General features: G+C 44.8%; 1 protein-coding gene across 3 annotated transcripts in view; it reads left to right on the top strand.

Moving 5' to 3' along the window:
• The window catches only part of PAPPA2 (pappalysin 2), a 274,955-nt gene that overhangs the window by 173,681 nt on the left and 73,493 nt on the right, over positions 1-27,781 (top strand). For all 3 annotated transcript variants that reach the window (XM_045452816.1, XM_045452817.1, XM_045452815.1), the window contains exons 15-17: positions 15,124-15,295; positions 19,205-19,382; positions 20,584-20,797. In XM_045452816.1, coding sequence (XP_045308772.1) covers positions 15,124-15,295; positions 19,205-19,382; positions 20,584-20,797 — 564 coding nt within the window. The remainder of the gene's footprint in view (positions 1-15,123; positions 15,296-19,204; positions 19,383-20,583; positions 20,798-27,781) is intronic.

Here is a 27,781-nt window from a genome sequence, read left to right as displayed (position 1 = left end):
GACAAGGGAAAAGTATCAGAGGAAGGAATAAATGTGGAAGTCTCCCCACCTCGGGCTGTGATTTGGATCTCATTAGGGAGGGCGCAGAGAGAGCACACCGGATGATAGGGAAGTTTGCGGAGGTTTTGTGGGCTGGACCAGTAATCAGGAAGCCATCCACTGGGGTGCTGATCAAAGCTTATTAGGAAGCTCCTACTGGGTCCCTGTTGGGGCTTCTAGGAAGCTGCCATTGGGTAACTGCTGAAACTTTTTGGGAAGTCATCCGCTGGGCATTGGTGAAATGTTCTGCGAAGTCAGTCACTGGGGTACCTTTGAGACTTGCTGGAAAGCTGCTCTAGGGTGCTGGCAAAACTTGCGGAGACGTGCAGGGTGTTGCAGAAACTCGTTATGTGGTGAGCACCATTGGATTGACGCTCTGTCAGACATCAAGTGCAGCAGAAGCCGGGAGAGGAAAGCGCGTAGAAACCAAGAAGAAAAGCCCCTTCTTCCTCCAAGTCTCTCCAGTTAACATCTACTGGGAAAGCATGACATCACACTAACTGGCAAAAGAGCACGGTGAATCTCTAGTATCACAAAGCGGCAGGAAAATTCTTGTCAGATAACCCAGAAGAAATCCCTTTGTACTCTTTGCCTTTTCTGTTCCAGTTAAGATTTCCTTTAAGTCCCTGGCTTGAGTCCTCAGACCACATTTCAATATAACTTCTAAATAGATTGACCTAACTAAAAATGCATATTTTCTTTTTTTAATGTTTTGAAGTTCTCTTAAGTCCAAGGCAAACATGAAGTATAAATACCTCATTAACTTATTCAGTATAAATACACATTCTGATTGAGATGGAAAACAAGTAATAGATATTCATAAATATAAAATTGTAGTGGGTTCTGAGGTTTACCTTAAACTATAGCTTATCAATGCCAAGTATTCTAATCTAAAATTGAATGGGATATTAATCTTTTCAAATGAATGTCCTTGTAGAAACCTGAGTTCTTTCTTCTGTCTCTTGTTCTCATGCTCATTTTTTCTTGTTAACTATATATAGTCATGCTTTGATCCTTTTTATCGTTGTGGATAACTGAAAGTAGACTCGTGTGACAATTTAGGTCTAATAGAGTAGATATGTGTGTGAGTGTAAGCATACACGTTGTGGATGCATTGTTGTATTTTTCCTCAAGTAGAAGAAAGTTTTTGAAAAGTTTTACATACATTGATTTGTAAAACCACTTATTCTGTATGGTGTGTGTGTGTGTGTGTGTGTGCGCGCGTGTGTGCGCACGTGTGCATGTATGTCTGTGTACAGAAAGAGATGGACTATTCATTATTCAAAAATACTTATTATTAAGTGCCTACAATGTGCCGGGAATCATTTTTCAGTTAAGGAAACTAAGACTCAGAGTCTTAGTCCCAATTCACCTTATTTGAGATTAGCAAAACTAAGACTAGAATCTAAGTAATTGGTTTTTAGTAAAGGAAAGTTCTATTATACAAATGGAAAACTGTTTCAGAAATATACCCATGTCTTACTATCATCCAAGAAGCCCTGCCACCCTCCCTCAAACTATATTTGGGAAAAAAGCACAAGGGAAGAACAATGATTCTAAGAGCAAGGTCTTCTCATAGAAATTCCCCTGTCTTGGTAGATGGATTATCTAAGCAACCCTCTTAGCAGAGGATGTCCCCTCGATTGTCCACTATCTAGTTACACCACATCCATTTTATCAGGAATCCACATCCATCCATATCTATTCCCAAGTCACTTTCCTTTATTATAAGCCTAAGCCACCTTCAAGGCTGTCTTCTCCATGGCTCAACTATGAATTATTATAATGAATTATTATTCATTAAAGTTTTAAAAATCTATATTCTGATTCTTTTCATAATGTTATATAATTGAGAGTTCATTGTTTTAGCAATTTTGGTCTAGTAAAACGTGGTTATATATATTGTAAGTGTGTGTGAGTGTGTGTGTGTATTTCACTTTATGCAAGACAATTTTTTGGAAAAGGTTCATGTGTATTGATTATATAACTAAATTTTAAAATGATTTAACTTTTTAAATGATTGGGCCATTCAAAAGGGTACTGTTTTTTAAGTAAAAAATATTTTTGTAAAGAGCACTGTCATCCCCAGATTTTTTCTACTTTCTTTTTCTCTTTTCTGCATAAATCTGCATTTTCTCTATTTACTTAGAGCAAACTAAGCATGAACACATAAAGTCTGAGTCAAGAAAACGTAATGAACACACATACTGTGCTCTTGTATGAGTCTATATTCAAAGCAACAACTCTTAGAATTTACCTTTTGCATTAAAACATTTGCTATTAGGCTGTTATTGTGGATACGTGTTGGAGTTCAGCCTCTGACTCTCCTATACTTAATGTAAAAATACATATACACATAATTAACATACCTGCCACATTTTGTCAACCATGCTTGTGTAAAGAAGATGATCAGGTGATTTTAAAATTGGGTAATCCCATGGGGCACCTGGATGGCTCAGTTGGTTGAGCATCTGACCCTTGATTTTGGCTCAGGTCTTGGTCTCATGGTTTGTGATTTCAACCCCTGCATTGGGCTCTTGCTCCAGCAGTGTGGAGCCTTCTTGGGATTCTCTCTCTCTCTGCCCCGCCCACACACATGAGCTAGCTAGCGCTCTCTCTCTCTCTCTCTCTCTCTCTCTCTCTCTCTCCCTCTCTCTTTCTCTCTCTCAAAATAAATAAGCTTTTAAAAATGAGTAATCACAGAACAATGTGTATCTGGTTTGGTTGGGAAGGTCTCAGGATGCATAACACCTGCAAATTTATGGACATGTGTACTAGTTTAGTCAACTCTGTTGTCTCTGGCAGTCTCTAAAGATTCTGTTTCCTGAAGCTGGGGCTGCAAAACTGAATAATCCAGGGAGAAAAATCAATTAGTTATCCCTAATTTCCTGTCTGCAACTTATGAACTTTGGTAACATGAGGGGCTAATGCTATCTCAGGCTGACTTACCCTAGTTACCTCGTCTCTTTTGACTTCCCTTTCAATGAAACCTTCGTGCTGTGACAAAAAAGATGGCTTTGGCCTTAGAAAGTTATTCTTGAGAAGATAGAGGTGTTGCCGAGAAGAGAGAGCTTGCATCAGTGAGTCAAGTACAGAAGATTTCTGGATCAGCCTCTGTTCTTGGAAAATTCACTATAGACATGGAATTCTGGTTGGGGGTGGAGGGATGTGGTAGAAAAGAGAGCAACTTTTCCATAGAACTTCACTTTTATGACTTTAATTTTTTCTTACATGTATTTATTTTTGAGAGACAGAGCACAAGTGGGGGAGGGGCAGAGAGAGAGGGAGACACAGAGTCCGAAGCAGGCTCCAGGCTCCGAGCTGTCAGCACAGAGCCTGATGCGGGCCCAAGCCCACGAACCGCGAGATCATGACCTGAGCCGAAGTCAGACGTTCCACTGACTGAGCCACCCAGGCGCCCCAAACTTCACTTTTATGACTTTAAAATCCCCAGAGAAGTTCTGGAAGGAAGCGGCTGTGTTTTCCATTTGGGAGATGTTGGGACTCAGGTGTCAAAATATTTCTCCTTGGTTATTCTGTAGATTCTGGGTAGATCTGGGTCTAGATTACAAGGCCTCCAAGCCCCAGTCCAGGGGCATGCAGCCAGAGCACAGCTCAGTGCCTTGGCATTCCATCCCCGCTGTAATCAGTTTGTGAGCTTGGCCTTGGTAATAGGATCATTCCATCTCTATTATCCGTCATTCTGCTTCATGCTTCATTATTCCCTGGAACCCTTATTGCTGCTGCTTTACCGATTCCTATTGTGCTTCAGTTATTTGGAGCTCAGATTTGAAATGCCAACCCTTTCCCTTCCTTCTCTGCCTGGATTGGGCCTCTGTAAACCTGCCGGGCCTCTCCTTCGCCTGCTCATTTCTATGTAGAGCATTCAGATATCCCCTCACTTTTGATAGCTTCACAAAGTGAAGAGCTCCTTTCTTTCTCTAGGGGCTACAGGTGAGAGCATTTGTGTTGGCTCCTCATCTTTTGTTTGTAGCAGAGGGGTTGCTTTTAATATTCCAGGATGATGGGAAGTGTTCTCTCTTGCTGGGAAAGGCACTATAGAAATGAAATATGTATTGCATTTCTACTCTTTTGATTATCTTCTTCCCCAAAGCAGTTTAGCAAATTAACACTGAATCTGTTTTTGTTTCTTAAGCAAAGAAAGAATTATAGCTGCTCAATTGTTCCCTAGGTTTCTTGCCTAACTTCATTTTCCCGGAATGATTTGTCCATAAAATAAGAGGAAACGAGGAGAATCCGCTGGTGAGGGTTCTGATTCTTCTGGCCAGTGACGGATGGCCTGGTCAACAATGTCTGCTTTGGGAGGCATAGTCAGCTGTTTGAGTCTCTGTGACTATTTGTTCTCAGGGGTTATAGAGGAAAAATGAAAAGGTCGTGGACTTAGTCTCATTTAAGTGTTGATGGGTGCATGGCTAGACTATTCTAGAAAGCGTTTATTAAAATATTACCTTGTCTGAGATGATTCTTGGTGGGATGCGGTCTTAGAACTGGTTAGGTAGCAGCTTTTGGTCAAAAGTTAGGAATAGGCACAAACAACTTACGAAGACTTGGGGTCTACCTCTAAGGAATAGGCTAGTTTCAAAACAATAATTTTGAAATAATGACTCCTCCATGTCTTATCATGGTGTCTGAAATTCCACCATTAGGAAATATTTTCTTCAAGTCTTGGTGATCTCCAAAAGTCTCTTTAAAATAGTAAACAGCTATTTAATAGAAGTAGAAGTGTTGTAAGCTGTTATCAATTTTTTATAGCAAAACCATTCTCTTATGGACCTTGACAATTCAAAAATAGACCAGGGCCCTACTGAAATGCAACTTAGGGTAGGCATCTGGAAGCTTGGGGTAGTATGAAAAATAGAAAAAGTGGTTCTGCAAAGAGCGTTGAGTTTAAAATGTCACCTGCTTCTCAATTTTGCTCAGGGCTGGCCCTGTCCTTATGGTCTATATTCATAGCAGCTGGCGGAGAGAGCACAGAAAATAAAAACAAACCAATATTTTCAGGATTCTGTCATTTTGCCAGCCTGCCAAGTAGACAGACACTGTTGATGGATTTGACCATAAGTTCTGGTTGGAATGACTCTCAGGCCATGTCTGGTTCTGTGTAGCTCTAACCATGGAGGCAGAGGAAGTCTGGGATTGAAGTGGCAGCAAGCCCAACGTCCAGACCCCTGTCTCCTGCTGTTGGCTACATCATCAGTTTCATCACCTGATTTTAGGACAGTCCCTTCCCTTCTTTGGGCCTTCATTTCTCTATAAGCGCACAAACCGGGGACGTTGCAAGGCGTGGGAGAGCTAGGAGGAAGAAAAGAACAGAAGGGAGTAACGTTCCAAATCTGATGTCAACCAAGAACTGACAAATCCCCGGATTATGAGATGATGGGAACAACATGAAGCTTCTGTTGGGGAGTCCAGAAACTTTCTGGGGAAAGGAAGCCAAGGGGGAGAGGGAGATTCCCAAAGGGGCCCAGCACGTGTTTTATGTTCTACTTCTGCGTTATTATGGTATTTGGTCTTAGTCCACGGTTCCTGGCTCACAGCTCCCAAACCCTTGGAATTTCTTAAGCGATGAGCGTGATAAAGGTGTCTTTTGTTATGTGAATGAGGTGACTTTTGGAAAAACACTTCAGGATGGGGCTGGTTGTCTGTGAAGCCAAACACATGATTAGAGGGTTAGAACTTTCAGTCTTTCCCTCTGACCTCTGGAGAGTGGGAAAGGGCTGAAGGTTGAATCAATCAACCAAGCCTATGTAATGAAGCCTCCATAAAATTCCAAAAGGCTGTGTTCTGAGAGCTTCTGGGTTGGTGAACACATGGAGACTGGGGAGGGTGGCACGCCTGGAGAGGGCATGGAAGCTCCATGTCCTTTCCCCATGCCTTGTCCTATGTATCTCTCCTTCCGGCTATTCCTGAGTTGTATTTATTACTTTATATATAATAAACTGGTAACCAGTAAGTAAAATGTTTCTCTGAGTTCTATGAACAGCTGTAGCAAATTAATCAAACCTGAGGAGGAGGTTTGAACCTCTGATTTATAGCCAGTCAGAAGTACAGTAAAGCCTTGGATTGTGAGTAACTTGTTCTGTGAGTATTCCGCAAGACAAGCAAACATTTCTAATAAATTGTAACTTGATGAACAAGTGATGTCTTGCAATATGAGTAGTACATGATGCTGAACATCGCATGAGCACAACTGAGTCAATGGTTCTTGATACTTGTTTTGATACACAAGTGCTTTGGATTACAAGCATGTTTCCCAAACAAATGTATAGGTAACAACTTGGGTTTGTGACTGGTGCCTGAGTGGGACTGATTTCTTAACTTGTGGTATCTGATGCTTTCTCTGGGCAGGTAGTGTCAGGATTGAGTTAAATTTTCAGACGTCCTACCGGCATCCCAGTGTGGGAATCTGCACGCCCCCTGCCCCCTGCCCCGGCCACTATATTGGAGTTGGTTTCAGAACACCTGTTTAACTTTTATGTGTGAATTTGACACTCATTCAAGGTGCTGGCTCGCAAATCCTCAAGACCTCAGTTTACACAGCTTATGAATAGCCACAGAGAAGTCATGCTACCCCTTCTTCCTGCCTTGTAGGAACTGTTCTAGGAATGATGTGGAATGAAACTCATGCCCACTAATCTTCATTCGCAGGACTGTGCTGCTCCCTCACTTGACTACATGTGTTTCACAAGTCCTCGGGCTGGGCCTATGAGTGTGGCTGGGGAAGGGTCACCCCCAGATTAATAGTTTCATTGGTACCCAGGGATGAAGGGTTGGTAGGACAAGAGTCCACAGTACAATCACTGGGGGCTCCAGTGATCACTCCTTGTTAGGAACTGCCCCCCGTGGAGATGGTTACTGCCTTTGAAAACTGGAAATATATACATACATATGTGTATGTGTGTGTGTGTATATATGTATATATATACACATATATATATACACATATATATATACACATAATTTATGTTTTTATAATTCACACACACATATATGTTTGTCTTTCTTTCTTTCTTTCTTTCTTTCTTTCTTTCTTTCTTTCTTTCTTTCAAGAGTACAAGTGAGGAAGGGGCAGAGAGAGGGAGAGACAGAATCCCAAGCAGGCTCCACGCTGCCAGCACAGAGCCTGATGCAGGGCTCAGACCCATGAACTGTGAGATCGTGACCTGAGCCAAGATCGAGAGTTGGATGCTTAACCGACTGAGCCACCCAGGCACCCCATGTTGTTGTTATTTCTGATGGGTGATTCTGTTTCCCTGATGCAATGCTAGGGAAGCATATCCTCTACTAATTAGCCAACAATTGTTTTGACTCTTCCTTTGGTATTCCACATATTTTATAATCTACATTAAAATCATGGGTTCTGAAACTTGGTGAGGCAGGGATTTTGAAAGGGAGTGCTTTTGGCTGTGTGAAGTAAATCTGTTTCTCTTTAGAAGGACAGGGGGCATTTGGATGGGACTTCTAGTGTTACAGCCAGGCATGGTAAAAAACTGTGCCCAGAATTAGAAATGAGTGAAGCAAATTACCCGGTACTGGGGTCACCAGAGTCCAGTCCTGAACTTACAAATAGGTCACATTCTAGGAAGAGATGGACCTTTCCCAAAAGGCCGACTTTGGGGGCAGAACCATCAATAGAGAGGCAGGGGAACCTCTGCTTTCTTCAAAATACAGGAATGGAAGAAGTCTACTTAGTGCAATAATTCATCATTTCTCTGTCACGAGGGAAGAAACAATTACTATCAAGATCTCTGTTTCCTCTCAGATGAGAATCTTCAGAGGAGAAGAACTTGAATTAATTTTCCCTTCCTGGTTGGTATTGTACTTGAGGAAAAGCCCCCTCAAAGCACTAGCACTGTTTTGCCCAAGATGGCTGATGGAAATATACTTGACATTCATGCTTGTTCCTGTCCTACAAAGCAAAACATGGAGCCAGAGTAACGAGGAGGTAGAATGGGCAGCCAGAGTAGAGACGGTATCTTTTTGTATTGGTTTGGAGAAACAGCAAAGCTCTCTAAGGACGGATGCTATTATTATTATTTGGTTTTGTTGTTGGTGGAGGCAAGATTAATGAGGACTCTGTCCCTTCCAGTCCACTCTCCATTCTGTACATTGCACTTCTATCTGCTGGCAAATCCCGAGCATACATTCCTTCTTAGCCCACAGCCTCTTATTTCAATAAGAATCAATAAAACACAGTAGGGGAATGGCGAGAAATCTGATCCTCTTTACTATTTAACCTTAAAAGAGCTGTTTCTGCAGAAACCACTGGGATTGCTGTTTGGTCAATGGTGGTACTTCTTGGATAAATGAATTGCAATGTTTTGTTTAACTAAGCAACTGAAAAGTTGGGACATTAAGCAAAAACGTACACTGGGCAAGAAAGATGGTCAGAAACTCTTTCTTGTTCTCTACCACATCCTGCCCATTCATGGGTTTTCTGTACTCCCACCCCAATACCACCATCACCTCATCTAGGAAATTAAATATCATGTTAGAGCTGGAAGGGACCTTTAAGAGAACCTAGTTCAAACCCATCATTTTACAAATTTGCAGACAGAGGGCCAGAGCAGTTAAGAGACTTACCCAAGGTCCTAGAGGTAAGCAGGGGCAAGCCAAGACCTGAACCCAGGTCACATTGGCCTTGATCTCCTACTTTCTCCATTACACCATGCTGTTTGTCAAATGTGTGTTACAGATGCCAGACAGTTTCTCCTAAACTAACCTAGATTCCAGATATCAAATTGTGGTCAGCTTTTTCTGGCTGCTTACGGGAGGGTGGGATGTTGACTTGAGAAGAGTCCATGAGCTGATGTCATTCTGATTTTGAGTTTGAGCCAAAGCTTAATTAAATGTGTCTTTGTTGTTATATTGTAGTCTTAGTGTTCTGGACTACCCCATCGTTTCTTTCGGGCTCATTTTCCTCATCTCTAAAACGAGGAATTTGAGTTGAATTATGTTTAAGGTCTGTTTTACTTTTAACAAGCTATGGTTCCTCCAAGATCATTGTTAAAAGTCACCCCCACACCCCCCAAAATTCACGCTTAAGCAAATGAGATCTTTAGCACATAATTTCCATTAGGCCTCACATGGGAGAAGCAAGGTTTCACTGTCCATTCTTATTGAGTCTGGAGTATTGTTGCAGTCTCATGAAATTCCTCCGTGGTGGCTCAGACACTCAGGGGATCCTTGGACCAAAGCTGTGGGCAGAAAAGCCAGGACTTCACCCATTTGTCAGTAACTACCCAGCATCCCAAATGTGGACCCTGGCTGGAAACTAGGCCAACTTCCTTCTAGTGGCCTCAAGAAATGTAAAACTAAAAAGAGGTGCCTGATTTGGCATAGCCTGGGGGACAGCTCGTGGTGTACCCTGTGTGGGGTCTGTGTGCTCCCTCTGCAGAGAATGATGTCTGCTTTCTGGGGTCGGCCTTACCATGTTCCTCACCAACCACTCACTACAAGGCAGAGCCAGGCTTTGGGAACTTGCCTGTAAGTCTGTCTTCAAATATGGATGTGGGCTCCTTTCACTAAAGGTTCTCTAAATTTGTTAGTTATAACTTGGGAGACCCACATATAATGAATTTTCTGCACCTCTCAGTGGTCGGTAGGAAATGGAGATTTTGTCAGAGCACTGAGAGTGCTACCTTGCCTGTGTTCTGTCTGTCAAGCATTGGAGGTAGCTTTCCAGAATATCTCTTTCGCCTTTCCAAATTCTATTCCTTCACTGAGGTCAAATCATATGCAGTGATAAAACTTTCTCTGAAACAACCTTGAAGTTGTAATCAGTAATACATGAGTTTATTATTCTCTCATCAGCTATATTGAAAGCTTCTTCAGAACAGGAAAAGTGTTGCATACTTTTGATCTATCTTATGGCTTCTACAGGACAATATGTACTTAATACATTGACATGTAATAATCAAGCAGTGGGACCAGGTTCTCCTCCTGGAATTGGCCTTGTTATGTTATAGTCTTGGCTTCTGGAATTTACTGACCTATCATTCGGGTTACGCATACCAGACCTTTGTGGCGCCGGTTGTCGTTCCTGGTGAGCAACAAACGCTGTGCAACTTATAAAGTCACAGATGCTAAAATGCCACCACAAGCCTTGAGAATCAAAATCTCCAGAGGACAAAGCCTGGGTATCTGTGTTTTGAAAGCTGCTTAAACGAGTCGGATGTACAACCACGATTGAGGCCTGCCTCCTGCGGGCCGCTCCTTCACAAAACTGCCGACAGAAGTTTCTCGGGTACCGGCGTCACTCACAGACCCAACCAACAAAGGAAGCACCCGCATCACTGCAGTAGGATGGTATTAGGATTGCACCTGGGTGTCCACGAGCAGGTTACGTACAAGAGAAGATAGCCCGGGGTAAATGTACATTTTGTACAGGGATTTCTCACTGAAAGCATTAAAAAAAAATTTTTTTTTTAACATTTATTTATTTTTGAGACAGAGAGAGAGAGCATGAACAGGGGAGGGTCAGAGAAAGAGGGAGACACAGAATCTGAAACAGGCTCCAGGCTCTGAGCTGTCAGCACAGAGCCCGACGCGGGGCTCGAACCCACGGACCGCAAGATCATGACCTGAGCCGAAGTTGGACGCTTAACCGACCGAGCCACCCAGGCGCCCCTGAAAGCATTTGTTAAAACGCTCCAACACAATGACCTTGGGGAGTGAGGACCAGAAGAGAGAGAGCGAAGGCTTATCAGAGAAATGGAGAGACAAAAAAACAAAGCTAGAGTTATGGGTAGGTGGTCATCTAGAAAGTGTGATTTTTAAGGGCCTATCGACTTAAAATTCCATCATGAAAAACTCATCCCTTTGACTTAAAACTTTATCTCCTGTTAATGTGGAAGTACCTGTGAATCACATCTGGGTGGGCTCATCATATCCTTACCTGAGAACACATTGTGATGGGGTATGGGGAAAGATCTGAAAAAAATGGGTGGAAGGCTGAGGAGCTGTTGCCAAAGGAGGAAACATGCAAAGCAGGTCATCTCGCAGATGGCTGCAGCTGGACAAATATTGACAACTTGATTTGCTGTCATTTAAAAAGAAAACGTCTGGAAGCTAAGATGGACCATGGAATATTCTATATTTGCCCCTGACTGCCCTGCTGAGGTGAGGAGCTTCTTGGCTCTCCCTGGCCAATGCTGCTAGCTCCTGAATTCAGAAGAAGGCAACAGGAGAGCAGCCGCATCCCCCTGGGAGACGGCCTCGTGGTCTAGGCTGGCCAGAGAGCCAGGGCTCTGAGCTCCAGCCTGAGGGTTTTCCTCTGACTCGCTGTGTGGCCCCCGGCCAGTCTCCTGAGCAGCTTAATTTTCCTTGTGTGTCAAACCAAGATAAACACCTAACTTCCCACCTCTCTGGGGCATTGTAAGATTTCGCCCCTGCCACTTTCGTTAGCATTTGTCCAAAGACCATAAGAAGAAATTTCCTAGGAAGTTTTAAGACAAATCGTTTTGACTCTTAGCATTATCCTTCTGAGAGGAGAGCTCGTGTAGCGCTGGGTGGAAAGGAGAAGGTATGGGGAGGGCGGGAAAATGGAGGACGCAGCTCCACTCGGAAAAGCAGTGTTTGCGGTGGAAGAGAAACACGAAAGGAGGGGAGGGGGGTGGGGTGCAGGGGAGAGAATTCTACAATTGGTACCAGATGCCATCAGAAGCTAACGACCTGACAAACACCGTCCTCATAAAACAAATTCCTTAAAAAGGAAGCAAATGGAAATGTAAGCTAGTGAAGGAATTTGCAGCAGCTGCCCTAAAACCATTTCTCACTTCATAAACAGGTCTGGGTTTGGTGCCTTTTTTTTTTCTTGGTCTTATTTCATGCCACACTTTCCCCCTCTTCTGTGCTCCCCTCTTCCATCTCACTCTTCCTCCTTTGCTGCCTGTGCTGGAAGGACTTCTTACACCGGTAGCCTAGCAACAGCGGTGAACGGAACCCCATCTTGACAGAAGGAGGCTCATTCAGAGTATTTGCTCTGTGTCTTATCTCGGCACGCATTTGTCCTCAACGATGACACGGATTAATTAATTGGCTGGAGTCACTGACAAACAGCACGTGCTATTTCACATTAATTTCCTGGCAACAAGCTGACAGGAACCAGAACTGTTAATGACTCTGTTTTCTAGTACTCTGTTTACCAGGCTGAAGAAATATTACTTTCTTGTGGACATCAAGGAATGCAGCAGCATCTATGAAACTTGGAGCTCTGTAGCATCACTAATGAGGTGTATTGATCTCATCCCATGGAGGATGGTCAGGTTTCAGATCCCTCATCCAGAGAGGTCAATAAAGACTCGGGGACAAAGATTTATTTCCTGTACTGCATACCCAATTATCAGCACTGGATTTGGGGGAATTTATGTTGAGAGTTAACAGTCCCTACCCCCCAATTCATATATTCCTCCCTCCACCAGGCTCCGTGGAATGAATCTGAGGGAAACCATACCACTGAAGGGAATGCTCAGGACTCAGAGGATTAAAAAAGTTTCTTTCATACCACTCAACTCCAATACCTCTATCCTATACCTAATAAGCATAGATAAAGAATGTCACTGACATATGACTTAAATCCTAGGGGTACAAGATAAGAGGCAGCAACTTTTGCACATTCAGATCAAATCCATCCTTTTTTGGATTAGTGCTTTTTTGTTTTTTAAGTTTTATTTATTTATTTTGAGAGAGAGAGAGACAGCGTGGGCAGGGGAAGGGCAGAGAGAGGGAGAGAAAGAGAATCCGAAGCAGGCTCCATGCTGTCAGCACAGAGCCTGATGTGGGGCTCGAACTCATGAACCGTGAGATCATGACCTGAGCTGAAACCAAGAGCCAGATGACGCTCAACCGACTGAGCCACCCAGGCACCCCTTGGATTAGTGCTTTTAAAATCAATTCTCATTTATTTCGAGGTGGTATGTGCATATTCAGTGACCTTTAATTTTTCACTTTCTTGTATTTTCCAGCTTTTTAATAAAGTCATTGACTGTTAACAGAATTCTAGGTAGAGCAAATTAACGATGATGAGAGTCACAGTATCCTTTCAACTAATATTTGACACCACTGACAACAACATCATGAACAAGAAAATATAGGAAAATAGCGTGTTGGTCACCTCAACTAGACTATGATTTCCTTAGGGGCATGATACTTATTGTACCCCCGGTACTCAAACGAACACCTTGCCAACAGTAAGTGTGCAGTAGATGTTGATTGGGGAATGAATGAATAGGGGCAAGATGGTTGAATGACTGTTCGATGATAATATTTTTGTGTTTCAGATTCCCGTCTGTCATTTGAAAATTTAACAAATTACCCATTTTAGTAGCCACTGACTGACTTTGCTGTGCGAACACATTTAAGTCAGCCAGCTTTTATTGTGTTTGCTACCGCAAGGTATATGGTGAATATAAAAGTGGGTCAGAGTCGGAATTTGTCTTCGAGAAGGTCATAATCTGGTTGGGAGTTTGAGCACTTAGGAGATACTCAGATCCTAATTGCCTTGTAGATCCAGGGATGGATAAATTAAAGAATAAGCAGATGCGTACATGACTATAATATAGGATAGAGTAATAGGAGTGTTAGAGGGAAATTATTTTTAAAATTTCCCTGGGAGGTTCACAGGAGGAAAATACCTGAAGGGACTTCTTGGAGAAGAAAGTCCTTTTAGAAATCTCGACAGTTTGAGCAAAGGTACAGAAATGGGAAAACCAAAAAGTAGGGATTGCCAACAGAAAACAAGCCACTGAGGGTGGGACTTGGGCCATCGGCAGTGGAGCAGTATGGGGATTTAGCCTGGGAACCATAACACCCTGTGGGATATGTGCCTTTATGATCCTCCTCTTATGAGGGAAGGAGCTGAAACACTGGGGAATGAATAACTCAACCAAAGCACACAGGTAGTAAGTGGCGGATCCAGGATCCAAAGTCAGACAGTATGGGGCCATGCCCTCATTTTTCATCTCTACACTGCTGCCGTGGGAAGAGGGCAATGCTCGTTTTGCTCTTGGTGCTGTTATGGTCCAGACTGAGTCACCCTGAACCTGGGGAGTTAAGCTCTGTCACCCATTCTTGGTTGATTGGCCCTAGAGCCCTAGGCAGTGGTCCTGCTCTGCTGAGATGATGTCCCCGAAGCACCTAGCACAACGTCAGGCACAAGGCAGGGATTTAGTATGTGTGAGTTTCCTCTTCCTGTCATGGGCTCCGTTTCTTTTTTTTTTTTTTTTTTTTTTTTTAATTTTTTTTTTTTTCAACGTTTATTTATTTTTGGGACAGAGAGAGACAGAGCATGAACGGGGGAGGGGCAGAGAGAGAGGGAGACACAGAATCGGAAACAGGCTCCAGGCTCTGAGCCATCAGCCCAGAGCCTGACACGGGGCTCGAACTCACGGACCGCGAGATCGTGACCTGGCTGAAGTCGGACGCTTAACCGACTGCGCCACCCAGGCGCCCCAGTGGGCTCCGTTTCTCATTAGCCAGTGTGGACGTTCAGTGGAGGGTAGTGCTATGGCTACAGTTGTCAAAAATATTTCCACACCAATCAGTGAATAAATGTTTCCTTTTCTGCCATCTCAGATACCCCAGACCTTTCATGTAGGGCCCTCTGGAATCCATCTGTAATCAAACAACTGAAAGGTCAGCGTGTGACACAACCCGGGGCCCCCAGGATCCGCTCCTGATCTGGGTCTGCTCTGATTGTTTGGGCCCCAGTGGTACCGGTGGTTAAATGTTTCGAGGATTGCTCTCTAATCTACCCATTTGTGATGCCATCCAGAGCTCTTGGGACACGTTCCCCACCTCGTCCTGTCACCATTTTGTCCTCCTGGAAGAGCCGTAGGAAGTCATTTAATCATTCGTGACCCGTTAGCTGATTATCGTTCTTTTTCATTTTATGTCACACGGTTCCAGGTCATACGGAAGGAGGTGATGAGTTCAGTGTTGGGTTTGGAGAAAAATCGTTCTCTTTGGTTTGGAGGCACTTTCCAGACGGGAAGCTGCAGAGTCTTTGCTGTCGCCCTCTGGTTTGGAGTCCGTCTAAGATGCTTTCGTTTCTGTCATCCCCAGCTGTGTCCACCGGCCCTGTGGGGAGCAGGGCAGCTGTGCGCCATTGCTGCTTGATCATGCGGATATGGTGAACTGTACCTCTGGTGGCCCAGGTCACATGAAGTGTGCTATCACCTGCCAAAGGGGGTTTGCCCTTCAGGCCAGCAGCGGGCAATACCTCAGGCCCGTGCAGGTGAGTTGAAAACCCATCGTCATCGAGACCAAGCTCCTGGGGAGGGAGGGGACTTACACTCCTTCCCCGGGCTGGATCGGGGAAAGGCAGGTGTTTTTAAATCATTTGGATGGAAAGGTGAGGATTCTAACAAGCAAGGAGAGCACGGCTTCCCAGAAATGCAAGGTATATAAGAGCACGTGCAGTTCTCATCAACTAGGGTGTCAGTTTCTCTCGTGCAGACAGTAGGTAGGGATACTTATCCCATCCTCCTTCCTTGTTTCTGTCTTCCTGTCAGAAATTATGGTCCCACTTTTGACTTCAAGATGAGAATGCTACACCTTAGACTTGTCCACAATTTGTAAATAAGATAGGTTGTAATCAGCTTGTCTGTGGCTCATGGTTTGACCCCCGGACCTCCTGACAAGAAGGTTGGAGAAAGGGGCGCCTGGGTGGCGCAGTCGGTTAAGCGTCCGACTTCAGCCAGGTCACGATCTCGCGGTCCGTGAGTTCGAGCCCCGCGTCGGGCTCTGGGCTGATGGCTCAGAGCCTGGAGCCTGTTTCCGATTCTGTGTCTCCCTCTCTCTCTGCCCCTCCCCCGTTCATGCTCTGTCCCTCTCTGTCCCAAAAATAAACGTTGAAAAAAAAAAAAAAATTAAAAAAAAAAAAAAAAAAAAAAAAAAGAAGGTTGGAGAAAGAGTCTGATTTTCTTCCCTGTGTTACTGAGGTGGGGATTATATCATGGTTCTACCTTTTACCTAATTTTCCACAGTCTGCAAGCTACCATATTACCATTTCCAGCATTTGGAGGGAGTAGAACATGTTAGTTAAGAGCATGGCTCATGTGACAATCGCAGAATGAAATTTTGGCTCCACTGTTTATTAGTTGTATAATTTTTGGTAAAAACAAGCTTTCTTCCATGTTTGTGAAATAATGAGGACAGAAGTATTTATGTCATTGAGTTATAATGATGACTGATGGGAAATAATTTAAAAGCTTCTAGCTAAGGGGCGCCTGCGTGGCTCGACTGGTTAAGCGTCTGATTCTTGATTTCAGCTCAGGTCATGATCTCACAGTTCGTGGGTTCGAGCCCCATGTCAGGCTCTGTGCTGACAGCAAGGAGCTTGGGATTCTCTCTCACTCCTTCCCTCTCTGCCCCTCCCCAACTTGTTCTTTCTCTCTCTCTCTCTCTCTCTCTCTCTCTCTCAAGATAAATAACTAAACATTTAAAAAAAATTAAAAGCTTCTAGCTAAATGATAGGCACACAGCACTCTGTTAAGCTGCCATTACTATGAGCATGATAATGTATTCTCAACTAAGACTTCTGTTTTCCATCTTTCCTTTAGGGAGCTTTCAATACTCTGCAGAGGGATCTTTAAACTTGAAATCAACCATTAGAAAACCATGACCATAATATGAGACAAAGGATGCATTAGGGAAAAGATAATGGTGCTTGAGGAGAGGACCAGAAAGCCATGGTATGATCAGGAAAAAATGGATGCAAGCCTGGTGGTCAGGTGTCAGTGGTGCCCAAGATTGGGATCTTTTGCCTTTTGTACCAATTGACTACTTAGTAGATTGTAGATTCACGGAAAATCCTCACTTGCTTAGAGATAGTCTGAATTTAAATACACAAGAGTTGGCTTCAGATGGTTTAGGTTCTTCATAGAGAAACAGTTTTAATATACCTTGAGGCACCAACTCCTCAGTCCGTGATGCTTTGGTCAGAAAGGCAGAGCTCTTATTACCTATTCTTCACCCAGCTTAACTCACACTAAAAAAGATAGAGGGAATGCAAAGGAATTGAAAAAAAAAAGTAGGGATTAAATACATTTGTGTGATAGGTAAAGAGGGGGAGAGAAAAAAAGACAGTGTTTGCAATGTGTTAAAGTTAGGAGCAAAGTCAAGACAAAATGGGCAATATTTAGTGAAGGCGAAGCCAGGAGAAAAACCAGGCAATATAGGCAGAGTTTGAGACAGATGCTGTGATTGTTGTGGTTTGAGACAGGCTTCCAGGCTGCAATCAGTGTGTAAGGGGCAGGGTCTGGGTTGGGAGGAGGAAGGTGGGAGCTCACCTTTGCCAACCATACGGTGGAGTCAGCCAACACAGCTCCTGTCACCCGAAGCTGGCCCCACTGAGGGAATTCTACCATCCCGGCTCGTGAACACAAGACAGTGGGGAATATTTGCTTTTTGTTGACACAAGAACTGAAACTAAACAGAAAAATGTGTCTGGCTTTGACTTGGGTCCTTCTGGCAGGCGACAGGGAAGCCCAGGGAAGAGGGAGGAGCAGCTGGCCAGGAGCGAGTGTCAGGGGTGACAGGTGCTTCCACCAGTCATTCTACCTTTGGCTTCACTGCCACTGTGGTCTCCTGGCGGCATGGCTGCTGAGCCGCAGAATCTCCCCGCTCTCTCTCTGACCTGCGGTAACCCATTGGCTGGAGGGACGGCTGTGCTCTTTCCCAAACAAGCCGTGAACTTCCAGGCCTCTTGGTTTCTGCTCATCCTGTTCCCTTCCCTCTGGACTCTTTCTTCTCCTCTACCCTCTGCTGCTGGGAAGTCCTGCTCATCCTTCATAGGCCAGTTCCCAGAGGGCCCCCACCTCTGGGAACCTCCCTGCAGTCACTTACCTCCTGCTCACAGAGGGGCGCTTCCTCCTCTAGTCCCGCCCCCACGTGCCATCTCCCCACCACAAAACAAGCACCTAGATATGAGAGGGCTGTCTTCTTTTATATTTTTATATTTTCTCTCTTCTTGGTCCCCATTTGCTCCTTCTTTCGTTTTGTCGTTCACATCCTTTGTAGCGTGTTCTTCAAATCGTTAGAGAAGGGAGTAGGCTGTAACGTGTAACAACGTTATCTCTTGCATTTTCCCTCCTTGTTGCCTTTCGTCCCTTCCTCTCTCTCTCTTTCTTTCTTTCCATACTTCCTCTGGTTTTCTGAGCCATTGTTCCAGCCTGTGATTTGCTGTGCTGCTAGACAATGAGGTCCTTGAGGGTGTCTTGTGTATCCCAACCTACACAGCACCTGGCCCTTTCCAAGGGCTCAAGAAATGTCTCTTCGTTTATTTAGTGATGATGAACCCTAGGGCCACCCAACAAACATGACGGGCTCAGAGAACTGGAATCTCTCCAGTTTAACCACAGGTTTGGAAGGTGCCTTGTGGGCATTAATTCTTGGCCGTTCTTGGATACTCTGCCCAGCAGAGATACGTACGTTCGTAGCATTATCGGTTGGCTCACCCTCCAGGGTGTCAGCAGGAGCCGGATGACGTGCTCTGAAGGGGGCAGTGTGAGAGATTTTAATACAGAGACTACCTATGAAGGCAGGATGCAGGGAAATCATAAGGATACAGTGCAGAATCCCAGGGTGACGGGGTGACATCACCTATAGGCCTGAAGAGTCGACTGCAGGGAGCAGTCAACAGGACCCACAGGAAGAGACTGCAGGAGAGGATGGAGAGGGCCACCAGAGGACAAAGCCGGCGGGCAGTAATGCCCTAGAGAGGGAGCAGGAAGAATGAGCACCCTGACCTCCCTTTCCTTCCTGGCTCTGCAGTCTCCCACCTGAGTGTGCTAGGTGTTGGGGCCAAGCACAGTCAGAGGAATGAAACCCACAGGGGCACAGAACACGGCGGAGGAGGGCACCGAGTGGATCCAGGAGCCCATGGGGGGAAGCCACGAGTTGGGTGGGAGGAGTGTCTCCACTTCATGATTCTCTTACACTAACAGGGGCGGTCAGCAGCCGCCCACCTGGCTATTGTGAGACTGTATCAAAGCCAATAGGGCACGAAGGGGAAGCGAGGCAAAATAATTTGATCTGTTGTGAATGTTTGCACCAGTAATCACCGGGACTCTTCCAAAGCTTGGAAACTGCTTTGATAAGCTTTTTCATGTGACCTTGATGGAGGAAAATTCTCTGTTTCCAGAAGGAAATTCTGCTCACCTGTTCCTCTGGGCACTGGGACCGGGCTGTGAGCTGCATGCCCCTTGATTGTGGCGTTCCCGACCCATCTTTGGTGAACTACGCAAACTTCTCCTGCTCAGAGGGAACAGACTTTCTGAAGCGCTGTTCAATCTCCTGTGTCCCACCAGCCAAGCTCCAAGGTATTGTCAGCCAAGCAGGAACCGAACGCAAGTTCTCTTCAGCCTCTCACTCTTTGGGGGTTCTGTGGGGGGTCTTTCTTCCACCCTAGGACTCTTCCCATTTTCTCTGCTGTGCCACCCTCTCCTGATAACACCACCAAAGTCCCAAAGGGCAACGCTTTTCTTTGTCCCGATCACGTGGAAGGATGCCCTGTCTCAGGTCTCATTAATGAAAGACACTTAGACTTCCCTGTTTTTATTTGCTTGTATGTCCTCTGGAAACAAGCTGAGTAACAGTTGCCTGATCACATTAATAATTAAGAAACGCTTTACGATGCACATTTTTTACTTAACGTTTACAACCTTCTTAGGTGCTTTTAGTTCTATTGTATAGGTAAGAACAGAGTTGCAGGAATCGCCCCTGGCTGTGCTGAAAGTAAGAGCTGAAGATGGGAGAGAGCCTGCTCTGACCCCACACTTACTCTTCACCTCTTCTCAGCCTTTGGTGTGCCTAACAAGGACCCAGGAGGCTTGTTACAAATGCAACTTCCTGGGCCTAACGCTGCCGGAGCCTGATTTAGTAGGTCTGAGGTGGATTGGTGATGTTACTGTGGGAAGTTCATGGATTGCATTTGGAGGGACCATGAATGGCCCTGGGGCATAGAGTGTGGTGTTTATGTACAGAACTCTGCATCCAAACTACCCGAGTTCAAACCCTGTGTCTGCCGCTCTGGCAAGTTACCTGAACTCAATTTCCCCACCTGCAAAGTAAGAGATAATGATGGTATCTATTTCAGTGGGTTGCTTCAGGTGTGAACTTTATGCAAGTGTTGTAAAATGCTTAGAATAATGCCTGGCATATAAGCCCTCTCAAGGTGTCTTCTCTGATTATTATTATGCTTTCCACGATACTGCCACTAATATGTTTTTGTTATTTGTAGTTGGGAAGGGAGATAATGATTTGGCCGATAGCTATTCTTCCACTCTGGTCAGAAAATACCTACCTGACCTCCGTTCTGTGTAGGGGATCACAGGAGATGGTCAGTGGGGGAAAGAGAGATAGCATGAACACTGGACCCGAGATGTTAGAGACGATTCTCAACAAAGAATTACGTGACTTCCTGAGAACACCGACAGCTTGACAGGTTTTTGTTCTTTTCTGCTGCACGTTGGTTTCCGGACTCTGCCCTGAGCATCCTGTGCTTTTCTTTCCTGGGGTCAGGACTGAACCCATGGCTGACTTGTCTTGAAGACGGGCTCTGGTCCCTCCCAGAAGCCTACTGCAAGTTGGAGTGTGACGCCCCCCCTGTAATCCCGAATGCCAGCCTGCTCTTGCCTCACTGCCTCCAGGGCAACCATGACGTGGGCTCCGTCTGTAGATACGAATGCAAACCAGGCTACTATGCCGAGCCGAGTGCCGAGGGTAAAGTCAGGAGGTAAGCTGGGTTGTTTCTGGGTCTTTGCAGTTCTCTCTGCCCTCGGACTTTCACTTGTAAATCCCAGACCATTGTTTTGGAAATAATATTAAGATCTTCCGGTTGTCCATTGCTTGTTGTGTTTGTTTTTCTGTATAATCTGTCTTTACCTGCACAGGTGTATTCTCCACTCATGGCAGACAGGTTGACCAGGTGTGCTTTCTGTAAAGGTATTCTTTCCCATAGGAGTTCCCATCAGCCTCACTTAGGGGCTTTTTATTTATTTGTTTGTTTATATTTTTTAATTTTTAAATTTTTTAAAATGTTTATTTATTTTTGAGAGAGAGAGAGAGAGAGCCAAGTGGGGGAGGGGCAGAGAGAGAGAGAGAGAGAATCTGAAGCAGACCCCAGGCTCTGAACTGTCAGCACAGAGCCAGACGTGGGGCTTGAACTCACGAACCATGAGATCATGACCTGAGCTGAAGTCGGATGCTTAGTAGAGTGAACCACCCAGGCACCCCCCCTTAGGTGCTTTTTAAAAGAATCTCTGCCCTGGGGGCGCCTGGGTGGCTCAGTCGGTTAAGCGTCTGACTTCGGCTCAGGTCATGATCTCACAGTTCATGAGTTCGCGCACTGCCTTGGGCCCTGTGCTCACAGCGAGGAGCCTGCCTCAGATTCTCTGTCTCCCTCTCTCTCTGCCCCTCCCCTGCTCTGTCTCTCTCAAAAATGTTTTAAATAAACATTAAAAATAAATACATAAAAATATCTCTGCCCTAATTACTGTTTTCCTTGAAAGTAAGTGTTGGGAGCTTCCCAAGTGTTACGCATGTCGCCCAAATCCAACTGTGGGCAGAACATCGTCATCAGGACTGTTGGGAATTTATGATTGTGGCTCTAGGAGAAACTGCCTGGGCTGGTCCCCAGTCCAGACATTTATTACCTGTGTGATGCTGGGAAGGTTTCTTTCTCCGCCTCGGTCTTTCTCATCTGTAAAACAAAGACAGTAATAATAATACCTATCTGATAGGGCTTGTGTGGGGACTAAATTGATTAATGAAGTAATTAAGCATAAGGTTTGGTAAATTTATTTTAAAAACATAAAACTCAATACATATTAGCCATTACTATCATTGTAGTCTGTCTGCCTTCTCCCTCCCGGGTTCTGTGTGCGCGCACACTCCTAGAACATTCCCAGACCTCGGGAAACCGGGAGCCTTTCTTCTGATCAGAAAGAACCAAAGCCTCGTGGCGCCCTTTAAGAGGAAAGGCTCTGAAGAGAGTCCTGCTGGGCTTCAAATCCCAGTCAGCCGAGTAACCTCAGGAAAGTTATGTAACTCTTTGGGTCTCCTTGGTAAGTTGAAGATAATGGCCACATCAGTGTTGAGGTGAAGATAGCAGGAAATAATGCACCCCCTCCCCTGCCTGCCTTGTGCCAATGGCTCAATAAAGGGTTTCAGAAAAGGAAGGCTTTTCTGAACAAGCAAAACAAACAAAAAGCTTTCAGAAAAAGGAAACTCCTTTCACTCAGTAACTAGTAGCTATACTTTCCCTATCATAAATTATGTGGCATAGGAGAAAATCTAGTTTGTTTCTTACCCAGGACTTAATTAAAAGTCTCCCCATGGTAGGTATTTTTTTAAAGATGGAATTTTAAAAATATTTTTAAGAATGCTTTGCTTATTTTTGAGAGAGAGAGAGAGAGAAAGAGATGGGGGGGTGGGGGAAGGGGCAGATAGAGAGGGGGACAGAGGATCCAAAGTGGGCTCCACGCTGACAGCAGTGAGCCCGATGTGGGGCTCAAACTCATGAACCGTGAGTTCAAGACCTGAGCCGAAGCCTGCCGCTTAACTGACTGAGCCACCCAAGCGCCCAGGGATTTGTGTTTTGAACTAACGAGATCCCAGCTATGGCATTACCAGTGAGGCCAAGGGATACAGGGTTTGCTTATAAGCTAGACTTCTTTAAGGGGCCACAAGAATATCAGGAAACTTACTCTCTGGCTCTCATTTGACCTTCACTAGTCAGTACGCAGCCATCTTTCTGTGGGGTGGATTGAGTCTGACTTTGTCCAGAGCCTTCCACTCCAGAGAAAGCCCGGGCTTCTACAGGCTTCTATGTGTGTGTGTGTGGGCGGGGGTGGGGAGAGGGGCTGCTGGGGGGGCGGAGGGGCGGGGGGCAGGCAGGGAGCAAGTCAGGCGAGAGCCAGGCTGATGAGAATATGAATAATACTGATGAAAAATTCATTAAGAGGCAGCACTGGGTTCAGTGGGCTCTGGCAGGTATAGTCAACAGTTTTTGACAACTGAAACCACATTTGCATGTGATTTTCATAGGATCTAGATCAATTTGCATAGGCACACATTGACAGGCAGTGAGGACCTGGGCCACCTTCAAGTGGTATTACAACTCACCTGCAGGCTGCTGTTTTCTGGCTTCTTCCTTCTCTCTTCTTGCCTCCTTTTTCACAGACCTGCACCTGACTCAGGTATCTGCAGAACAGTGTGGAGAAGAATAACTGGGGGGGAGAGAAACTTCTCCAGACCAGGAGGAATTAAGGGTGGAGGGATTATTTCTAGCTCCCTCGGCCCATGGCTGAGCTTTGTGTTGAGACCGAGCCTTCCCCCTAGAACTTTGGGCTTTCTGCCTTAACCTGCGCCTCTGACTCGGCCGGCTTTCCCAGTCCGGGCAGGGGCACACAAGGGCCATTTGTTGGCATAGCTCTTCTGGTTGAGAAACTGGAAGCTTGCAACATCGGCATCGGTTTTGGCATAAACATTTACATTCGCAAACACCGTGCTGAGGAAAGATTAAATTATTTACCCCACTGTGTAAACTGATTTAAATCTTAGTTTACACCTGTTTACATAGCAGGCGGTGGATTGGTAATCAGAAGTTTGCAAGCCGGGCGTAAATCACTGTCACTTACTGCTTCTGTTTACCCAACAAACTATGTCAGACTTGTTCCTCGCTTGGTGGAAAGAGCCCAGAGTTGTACAAGTGGGGCTCTAAACTTCTTTCTAGGACATGCGAGCAGGAGAAGAAATTGAAAAAAGTAAGCAGGGAGATCAATCCAGACAGAGTGGGCACATGCTCATTATATGCGCTTCTGTGCCTAGTGGAAAAAACCCACTTGATGGCCAGATTCGCACCTGATTGTTTTCATGACTCTGAACAATGTACTCAATATCCATGTGTCTCAATTTTTGCATCCATAATGTGAGGGGTAGTAATTTCTACCCAACAGTGCTGTTTTGAGGCTGAAAGTAGGTAATGCACTGAAAGCATTTTATCAACTGCCATGTTCAGTGTAAGTACCAGGCATTGCTTTTTGTTCATTTCTTTTTAAAACAAGGAAACAACTACCAAAATATCAGCCAAGTACATTCCCTTGCTCTTAAGTCTGTTGAACGTTGTTTCAAGACGAAAGGGAGACAAGCACTGGATCTGACTTTTCTCTTTGGATCGACCCATTTCAGTTGTGTCCCATTCAACTTGGAGGTGGCAGGGAGGGCACGGCACCGGCTGGCAGGTTCATCACATGCGTGCTCTGTGCCGGTCTCCTGGCTGGGGCTGAGGAAACACGCGTGAGGAAGATCTGGGATCTGATCTCCGGGAACACGCAGCCTCCATGCCCTCCCCCTTTCATGTGCTTTATTTCTCCTTGAAGTACAGTAGAGAGGGAGACGCAGCCACAGGTGGGCACTTTCACCGGGCCCCTGGACTCCTAGCCCCTTCTTCCCAGGATTTGAGAGTGGCACCACCCGCACTGGATCTAGTCCCTGAACACAGGCAAATGCAATAGCTTAGGCCTGAGTCAAAGACTCTGACCCTGAAGTCATGGCTGGAGTCAGCATCACCCAAGCCCGATGGCATCCCCAGAGGCAGATTGAGAAGGAGGGTAAATGGATGTTGGGGGAGCAAAAAATTCAATAAAACAAAAATAAACCTCTATATGATGGTAGAGCCATATCCTGAAATAGCCTGCTATCATCAAAGATGTTTGGGAGAATATTAAAGACGTGGGAAAACATTCACAATACAATGATAAGTGGGTAAAAGCAGGAAAGTAATTGTTATAATCAATGATATGATCTCTATTTTCCATATTAAAATTATATTTTATCACTTCCTTAATAGCTGGAAATGATTATGATACTAGTAATTATAACCTCTAGGTAGTAGGTTCATAGGGAATATCTTTTCTTTTTCTTTTTTTATTTATATATATTTGCTAAGTTTTCTAGATTTTCTAATGAGGTAAATGGATAAACGGTTTAAAAACTACAATAACGAAGTGAGCTATTAAGAGTAGATTATAGCAATTTGTGGAGGCAGAGAGTGATAAAAGTAAAACTAGGCAGATCTTTCTACATAGGCAAACCCAGGAGAGACCAGCACCCCAAGAAGCAGGAGGAAAGGTCCACGACCTTTCCACCACGTGCCCAAATCTTTCTACGTTTTTTGAGGGCAAGCACTGTCTTTATTCTTGAAGGCCACTTCATACCTTTTCTCATCCAGTCCTGACACCTCTTCCCTAACTTCCCGTGTATCACCTCATTCCCCAAAGTGAAGAGTCTGCTCACAGGTGTGCAAGCTCATCTACACCCCAAACAAGCTCTCCCCCTCCCTGCCGTCTAAAATGAAGTTCATCACCTTGGTTCTGGACCCCATCTCCCGCCTCAGAGATTTCCCTCAACACATTTCCTCTTTTCTTTCCTGCGTCTGAGGCTTCCCTCTTCCTCTTGCCTGGTTACTTCTCTTTCGTCGTGCTCAGGTTTCGCCCATGTTACAGCACAAATGAGCAAAGCCTTTTCTTGATCCCATGCTCCCATCCTGACTACCGTTCTTTCTTTCTCTGTCCCTTTTACACTGAAACTTGTGGTAAGAGTTGTTTGTCTTCACTCTCTCATTCTTGCCCTCTTTTCTGTCCTCCACACCTACATTCACGTCTTTACTTTCATCTCTTCGCTAGATCTGGGCCTGCCACGGATCTTTCTACTGCCAAATGCAGTGACTCTTCTTGGACCTCAGGTTACTTGAGAATATTTGGCTTGTGTTGGGGTCACCGTGAGAGAGGATGGACCCTCCTACCCGTAATTTGGTGTGGATGGTGAAAATGGAGTCAGGCTCTTTATTACAGCGTTGTTGGCTACACCCTGCTTGAAACTTCTTCCTTTATTCTGTTCTGTTTCACTCCCTGATTTTCCTTCTTCTCTGTCTCTTCTCAATTTTATTTTCTAGCTTCCCCCCTCTGCCCGTTCCTTCAGTGTTGGTGTTTCTCTGAGCTCACTTTTCTCTCTTTTTCTGCACACTTGTCTGGGATGGAGCTCATTGACCGCATAGCCTTGACTATCATCCACACGCTAATGCTTCCTAAACCCATACCTGCCACTCTAGTCTCTTCCATTAACCGCCATAAGTACCATTAGAACCACTGCTCATGGATACAGCCACTTGGATATCCCATCTGTACTTCAAACTCTTACTATATAAAACAGAGCCTCTTATAATCTCTCAAATCTTAATGTTCTTCGGTGTTCCATGCGATTCATCAGGCCAAGAACTTACACATAATTTGAGACTCTTCGGTGTCCTTCACCCCCAATCAAATCAGTCATCAACTTCCATCTAGTGTCATCTTACTGACTCTCAAATATGCCCATTTCTCCCCATCCCTGCTGCCACTTCCCTGTAACAGGCCACTATCTTTTTCCACTTCTCAACTGGTCTTTCTGGCTCTAGTCTTTCTCCCTTCAATACATTTACCACTCGGCAGCAAAAGGGATCTTCAAAAAACTCAACTCCATTTGTAGTTTCTCCCCATGTGAAATTGAATGGACAGCCTTTCTGCCATTTCACTAGGGAAAAAAAAAATCTTAAACTTAAAATAGTTTCAAGGTCTTGTATAATCTAGCTGGGCTTTGCTTACTTCTCTAGGCTCATTGCTTACTCTTTTCCCTGGGAGACCACTTCCCTCCAACAGTTACACACAACACCTTCTGTAGTGTAGGTTCTCATGCCACTGGATTTATTTTACTTCCTCACATAAGCCTTGGCTAACATGCCTCTGGGTCAGAGCTCTCCCGACAAGGATCTTTGCCTTAGCTGACTCTTACTCTCCGATTTTTAGCATAGGTGTGGTTTTACCTAGGAAGACAATCAGATCTCCCATCTGTAAGAACTGCCCTTCCCATGGGTCGCACTGCACACAGAAATCTTCTGGCAACATCATTTATCTCGCTGAGTAGAAATTGTCAGGTTACTTGTCTGTATTCTCCAATAGACCATAAATATTTGTTTAGCTCTGTGTGCCCAATGGTTACTACATTTATTGGTAGGCACTCAATAAATACTTTATGAATGGATGGAAATGCATTTATTAGAAAAATCTTGATAGGAATTTGGGGTTAAATTTGAGGCTAAAAATGGCAAAGGAAAGGGGGGGCGGTTTCTTAGGAGGGAGTGGAGATCTCTATTTCAAAAACTTTAGAGTAGAAGAACTCTAAAAACATGTGTATGTTTTTCTTCTAGCATTTGTCTCAGTAACATGGGAGGAACAGTCTTCCACAAAGACAGTTTACTTTTATTTATTCAACACACATGTAAACTTGATTAACACAACTCAGTACAAGTTGTTAGTCACACAAAAGGATTAGATCTCTCAACAAGGTCCCCAGAACAACAGTGCTCTTACCTGACCGCATGTTCGACTCGTCTGGGGAGACTGAAAAAATGTTAATGTTCAGCTCCTACCCCACACCAATTACATCAGAATCCCTGCAAGTGGGACCCAGGCATTAGTGTTTTGCAAAGCTTCCCAAGTCACTTCAGTCTGCGGCCAAAATCAAGAAGCACGGCCCTAGTGGAATCTTTGTTTCTTTAAGAACAGTATCAGTCATGGGATTTGGACTTGCCTAAAAATATCCAGAGTAATGTTTTCTTTTTTCAAAAGTAGTGTCACAGCACTTTTGCACGCCAGATTTTTACATGTCTCTTTGAGGCTTA

The sequence above is a fragment of the Leopardus geoffroyi genome, chromosome C3 (assembly GCF_018350155.1).
Source record: "Leopardus geoffroyi isolate Oge1 chromosome C3, O.geoffroyi_Oge1_pat1.0, whole genome shotgun sequence".
Classification (NCBI taxonomy): Eukaryota; Metazoa; Chordata; class Mammalia; order Carnivora; family Felidae; genus Leopardus; species Leopardus geoffroyi.
Note: the sequence above shows the minus strand (reverse complement) of the source record. Positions and strands in the feature narration are given on the sequence as shown.